Consider the following 7,147-nt stretch of genomic DNA (forward strand, 5'->3'; position numbering starts at 1 on the left):
TGCGCTTCTCGAAGCGGCCACAAATTATGTGCGAGTGTGAAAGAAAGTCCAAAAAAATTAAATACAGAAAATCTAATATCACCACGTGCACACAAAATCAGGTGTGGATTAAAAGACTTTGAACTAAATAGAAAATCAGGAGTTAATTTTCTTTAGAATGTCAGTCCAGTCCTTATCCAAAACAGATGGATGAGAAATTGTCCAATTCCAGGAAACAAATCTAGAGAATATGGTAATAATGCCTCTGAAGTTTCGTAATATTAGGTTTTCTGGCACATTGTTCGTCATGGCGGGGTGACTGAATCTAAAAATGTGCACAGTGTGGGCCTGATATTAGACCGTATATATGCCAATATGATGAAACCTTGCAACAGTAATTATCATTTTCGACATAAAATTACAAAAGTTGCAAACGTGAATGAAGCTCAGCGGCCCTCTTCGTTGGCATTTATAGCTTCCATGCAAGTATTTTCGAGGCATTCAACACAGGCCGTGTTTTGTCAACGCTTTACAAGTAACGGCTTTACCGATAACGCGTTAATTTTTATGGTAAATTAGTAACGTACCCGTTACTTTTTCAAAAGAGAAACGGTTTACGTACTATACTTATTTCAAGTAACGTAGTCACGTTACTTGTTGTACCTCTTCCCAGGACCTAAAAAAAGTACACTTAAATTTTTATCGTCTTTCGATACTTCGTTTTATTTTAGTTACAGACGCAACCCGCGCTACTTGCCGATAGGACCAATCTGATAGCGTTAAAAGAACCCTATCATGGTGTTCGTCATGTTTCTGTGAAAACAAAAATTTGTGTGCATGTCTATACAGCCGGGAGTTAGTCTGCCTTGGCTTAGTGAGCGACATGTCTCTGAGCTGTAGGTGATCAATTTAGCCAGTGTGGTACAACCGTTAAGGCCCGTTCACACTCTTACGACCTCTTAAACCTGGGTTCCTTAAAACTTCTTAAACCAGAGAACATACTGGCGCCATCTATTGGGAAGCAGTGTAAACTCGGCGGTCCGGCATATTTTTTTTATTTCTCGCGCATTATCCTTTCTTTCTTGGCTCGAAAAACTTTTGTCAGTGTTATAAACGAGCCTTTCTATGGGTGTTACGCACATTTGACCTTGAAAATCCCGCAAAACCTTCGCTCTTGTGAAATGCAGTTCCTGGGTCACCGCATAGATGGCGCCACAATGCCCAGTGTGTTCCCTCATTCTAAAAACATTTAAGAAGTTTTAAGGGATCTCGTCTCTCTGTCGTACTCGGTCGCAAGAGTGTGAACGGGTCTTTAAAACTTCTTAAACCAGAGAACACACTGGCGCCGTCTATAGGGAAGCAGTGTAAACTCGGCGGACCGGCATATTTTTTTTTTATTTCTCGCGATTTATCCTTTCTTTCTTGGCTCGAAAAACTTTTGTCAATGTTATAAACGAGCCTTTCTATGAGTAATATGCACATTTCACATCGGAAATCCCGCAAAACCTTCGCTCTTGTGAAATGCAGTTCCAGGGTCACCGCATAGATGGCGCCACAATGCCAGTGTGTTCCCTCATTCTCAAAACATTTAAGAAGTTTTAAGAGATCTCGTCTCTCTGAGTCGTACTCGGTCGCAAGAGTGTGAACGGGCCTTTAGACTGGCGAGTTTAACATGCATGCTCATCCAGATCGATGCTCATCCAGATCGAAATGGGCAGGGGTCGGGATTGTACCCAGGATCCCCAAGAATTCCGCAACTATCATGTTTTTGTACGGTGCGCCCCAAACTTAACAACGCCTCGAGATGGTCCGGTTTCTTCACTTATTGAGCTATTGCTGAGCCTAGCGGTCGAACAAGTTGGGGAAGATTTCCGTCCCTTAAGAAAACCCAACCAGGGAAAGGTATTCCAACAGCTGCGGCGACCAATTCATCTTTGGGTGGCATGCAATAGATCAATATTTGCGTAACCGAGTGGCGGCGTTAAGTTTGAGGGGCACTGTACGTGTTCAAGGCCCAGTGACCTATACTTTTGACGCTCCCTGATTTATTCGATTAGCTCGTGGCGGCGATTGTCTGAACTTAACCTGAGACAAAGTATACGCGCCAAGTCATTAATTGTTACGCTCATTTAACATACCTTCGAAACTTTGCCCGTCTTTTCCCAACGCAAAAAGTCCCACCTTAAAAAAATACCCATGTCAACGCTATTTGTCCCAGTGTCGAAAAACGCTGCCGCAAAAAAGAACGCTGTTACCGTCAATTTATAAATAAAAAGTAACGCAAAAGTAACGTGCCTTTATTTTGTTCATCGGGAACGGTAAGGTGTTCCTTATATTCTGAGGTAATCAATGCCGTAACACGTTCCTTTAATTTGCAAGTACCGAGTAACGTATTTTGTTACTTTTTTTACGGAAACGCGTACAACTGATTACAGCATAGCTCTCAGTTCTATATACATCTTTTATTCTTTTGCCCTTTACAAAAATAGGAAAGATGATCGCTCTTGAACAGCGGGGACTTCGGAGCTGTACAGTGTTCTTTTTATTGCTAGTGCATCGGAAGACGTCTTCTATGGAGAGTACTTCATTCCAAAGGGAAGCATGGTGTTGGCCAACCTGTGGACAGTTCACATGGACCCCAAGCTATGGAAGGACCCGCAGACCTTTGACCCTTCCCGATTCTTAACGAAAGACGGCACGGAGTTGGGGCCAAAACCAGAATCCCTGATGCCCTTTTCAGTCGGTGAGTATTGGCCAGAGCTTTTCTTCTCCTTGAAGTTCTTGATTCTTCGCAGATATTCAAACCAACAAGTCCTTATTCGAAGCACGAACTATTCTGCACTTTTCCATGTGGATTTAGATGTCCTCGGCTGTATTCTAAATAAATTGCTATAATTGTAGAAGTTCGTCCAACTCAACGGAGTGATGTGCAGAAGATTCAGTATACACAATTGCACAATGTACCACTGGATAGAGTTACGGTACTATTAACGCAAGATCGTGGCTCATGTGTTCAGCACCTTCGCGCGCGCTTCCAGGTGTCGCGTGGTCGCATAATCCAAACGGTTAAGTCTTACTTTAGGTGGACAAAAGAAGATTAACAAGGGTCTTGAATTTCGTCGATTCCACCATCATGAGGGTCACGTTCAGTCGTTCTCAAATTAGGTGTATCATCTTTGACGAATGCTTCGACGACCGTAGCGGATCCTCGCCGTAGCTGGTGGTGAGGTTCGAAAAATATTAGGAAGTCAAAGCGTATATTATATAATAGCTAAGATAAGCACATCTCTCTTTCATGTATTGGTTTTTTTACCGATAAACACCAAGAGGCTCGTTAAAGCCATCGGTGTAATTTTCCGAAATACAATATCAGCGTGCCTTCACCAATTTATGCCTTGATGGTAGAATCATTGTCAAAGTTTAAAACGCAGGTTCATGCTGAGTCTGAACCAGACGCTACGGGACACCCTCCACAAAAGCTACGCTCAAATCAACCTCTCAGATGTACCAAAGCACAAACGAATCAAAGAATGGCGTCAAAAGTTGATGTTTTATCCCGATCTGTTGATGGCCATTATTACGAAGTGGGCGAATTCCTAGGTAGGTGTTATTTTCTAGATAAAATAGGGATAACTGATGTCGCATTGTGTGCAGGATGATAACGCTCATCGACGTCGTTCCCAACTCGCGCTATTGTCAACGACCAGCTATCAATCGAAGAACAATGAGCTGGGCAAGCTCCTATACGCAGTGCGTCTGATGGTCCCACGTGCGGCTGGCGTGACTTTCTGACTATTTTCTTGCATTCGCGTGTGTATCCGTATGTGTTTTTCGCCTCACACTTTAATACCGCTGTCAGACAGGTACATTAAAGGTCTTCAGAACGAATTATTTTAAAGAATCGGCGAATTAGCTCGCGATCTTGCGCAGAGGTTTAACACTTTGTACCGGTAGATTTGCCTGGGACCTTGCATACTTTAAGAATGTAGTCATTCTTCTGCTGAGCCGCAGCTGCCACTGCGATTTCACCAGTGGAGGGACAAAAACAAAACTAAACGTACAACACCCCCTATAAACGCAGCGCTCGCGCCGTTTACCGGTTTATCTGATCAAGCTAATAATTGAACCTATGCTGCAAATAATCCATTACAACCATTCAAAAAATCATTATCTTTGTTTCCGTAAGCTCCCACGCAATTTTCGTTGACGTTTCTGCGCAAGCACCATGATCCTTGTTCTCAGGCCTAACTTGATAGCGTTAGGTATATGCCACCTCGACAATTCAAAGAAGTTTTGCTTTATCCTATTTTAGGAAATGTAGGAAAGTTTGTTTTCCGGAATTAATGCTTTCCTACGTCTACAACTTTGGTCATCCTAACTCCTGTTGAGTTGAATATTTTGGCGTTTGGCAGGGCAGTTTTTATTACTGACTATTGTTCGTTGGGTCGTGCCTAGCAAACCTACATTATTGTGGATAGAATATACGGTCTTCCTAAGCTAAAAGAAACAACACAATGTCACAGAAATCATTGTGACTGATTCTAACTTTTTATAGCCCTGTTTGCTAGCTGCGTTTGGCTAAAATATTAGCCTACTTTTTAGCCAAAACGGCCAAATGTCAGATTGAGCGACTCCGGCGTGCTAATTTTTAAAACGGACTGCTAGGAATCCACAATAAGGAATAATGGCAGTTAATTCCAACCTCACTCCAATCATACTTAAAGGGACACTGAGTGTTTATACTTGACGAAGGTTTTCTTTGAGCATGACCTATAAGCGTCAAATTACATAGAATATAATTTGCGGCTCGCAATTCGTTTTCTTTCCCCACGAAAAAAGCCGGTCGAGAATTCAGTCGCGCTCACTCCCTTTCGCATGGTCACGTGGCGTTCAGACTATGTGTACCAAATATATTCAAAGGCGACGGTCATCTAAGGCACACATTCAATACTAGAAATATATAAGGATATGAACCCAATTTGTGTAGCCTCCAAAAAGTTGCAGATACGTTGAATGAAAAACATTTTGCAAAGATCACAGGGAGTACACGTACAGGTCATTCTGGATATGATGACGTCCCACGGGCTGAACGACGCGATGGCGGTGCACGACGGACCACCGTTCCGACGGGCGTGGGCCGCTACTTCGGAACTGTCGTTCGTGGTACTGGTCAATCGTTCTCCAAGCGCAGAACATCAAGCGAAGGGGATATAAGTGCGAAACAATCGCACGACAAAAAGTGCACGCAACTTCGTCGTCGTCTTCACACGCCGGAGAAGCGGAGAAAATACTAGCTGCGATCGATTTACCTCCACCGGTGCAGAAAAGTATAGGGCAATGTACTTCCGGTATGTGTACTGAGTTACGACTGGAAGTGCACCGCCCTACACTTTTCATCACCGGTGCAGCAGGTGCAGGTAAATTGAATGCGGCTACTGTCGGATGTAGCCACGTGACTTCCGGCCATGAGCTTCTGTGCTCGTCTTTCGGTTTCGAGCAGTTTAGTTTTTTGGCTTTATTAAAAATATACGCGACCCTGTAGCAAACTATTGATGGGGTAGTCTCCTCACACCATATTAAATCGCCTAAAAAATTAACATTTTTGGGTGTATGAGGGTTCCTTTAGAGACCACACCATCTCCGCGCATAGTCTTCTTTTTATATCCGGTCTAAACTACTTTGCTCCAGCTTGGTTTTTTTTTTTTTTTTTTTTGCCGGTTACATTTTATTAGGAAGACATTGCATCTTAACCTTTATTTTTTAAGTTGTAGAAAATTATATTATTGACACATTTCCGCTTTGCTCGTATTCCAGGCAAAAGAATGTGCCCGGGCGAGACGTTGGCTACAGTCGAAGTCTTCCTCAACATCACTACGCTGCTGCAAAAGTACAGCGTGCTCCCTGAGGAAGGACAAGTAGTCGACCTTGCAACCAAAGGTGCAGGAGTCATCGTTCCCGAGACGCAGAAACTTCGCTTTATTCCACGCTAAGCACTGCGTGTTTACAGCCAAGCGAGTCTTCTGGGTGCCGCACCAAGGACGTACAAGGAAAAAAAACCAACATCGTGCTGCGGTGTTTCTTTTGTTTTTTTTTTTGTTTGTTTCTTTTTAGACATACGTTTTGACCTTGCCTCAAATTCTTTAAAAACATGCTGAACAAAAAAAAAACTATTTTTTTCTTTCTACAAGAAGAATGGAATGGTGAAACAACAAACGCAACACGCAGTTTCACAGTTTTCACGAAAGGAACCAATAAACAACGGGTCAACGACTTGTGTGAGAGGAGTGCTTCAATCTTTCTGTAAATCAAAAACGTATTTGTTTCAGGTTGAATTCACTTAAATTACAATAAAAGGCAGAAATAAACAAAAAGTCTTACATCTAAGAAATCCAAATACAGGATGGATCAATCACAGAACGGCCGCGAGCAAATTAAGCCGCGGTGATTCTGAACGCGTCGAAATATTTCGTCTCATCGCAGCGAGACACGAAATATCGGAAAAAAAATCGGGAGAGAAAGTTCCGTCGAAGGCGTGGACGTTGTCTCCGCTGCAACGCGCCCTTCACGCGAAGCGGCGGGGCCTCGACATCCTGGGGTAAGTTGTTCTAAGAAGTGCGAAAGACAATACTGAGGCACAACCACTCGATGGGCCCCTGGAACCAGAAGCGAGTGGCCAGAGTGGTCCGAGGCTTGTTTGGGAATAGCCTAGTGCCCCGTGACAAGCACGATTCTTCTCCTCTAATCAAGCACTCAGCTTTCTGGCAATCTTCCGCGGAATTGTATTTTCGCATGTTTCTTTTTTCTTGCATGCGTGTGAGGAGGACGGGAGGGGTAAATCGATGGCCGAGCAATACTAACGCACCGCAGTTCGGAGCACATGGAGCAACAAAAGCTCGCGCTGCGGAACCCAGTGATCCTGGCCTTAATTTCTCACCCCTGTCCATTTCGATCTGGATGGGCATCGTACACCGGCGGGCGGTCGTGAATCACTAGTGAGTGATGCCCGTAATAAAAACCAGGATAGCGGTTCTAGTGTACTGCTCGGATTTCTCATTCAGGCAGTGACTCCGGACGCCGACTAGACCTTCCGGCTGTCTAAGCACAAACACAGCACGAACGACACTTTTTTTAAAGTGCGCGCCATTGTTTGTCCGCCATTGTTTGGGCA

General features: G+C 43.8%; 1 protein-coding gene across 1 annotated transcript in view; it reads left to right on the top strand.

The window, feature by feature from the left end:
* LOC120844921 (cytochrome P450 2A4-like) overlaps positions 1-6,088 on the top strand; it is a 40,534-nt gene extending 34,446 nt beyond the window's left edge. Inside the window, exons 8-9 of the mRNA XM_040216940.1 lie at positions 2,532-2,722; positions 5,794-6,088. Of these exons, the coding sequence (XP_040072874.1) occupies positions 2,532-2,722; positions 5,794-5,969 (367 nt within the window). The 3' untranslated portion in view covers positions 5,970-6,088. The remainder of the gene's footprint in view (positions 1-2,531; positions 2,723-5,793) is intronic.
* The last annotated feature ends 1,059 nt before the right edge of the window (positions 6,089-7,147 follow it).

Source organism: Ixodes scapularis, unplaced genomic scaffold (genome assembly GCF_016920785.2).
Source record: "Ixodes scapularis isolate PalLabHiFi unplaced genomic scaffold, ASM1692078v2 PGA_scaffold0__279_contigs__length_252992795, whole genome shotgun sequence".
NCBI classification, from domain to species: domain Eukaryota; kingdom Metazoa; phylum Arthropoda; class Arachnida; order Ixodida; family Ixodidae; genus Ixodes; species Ixodes scapularis.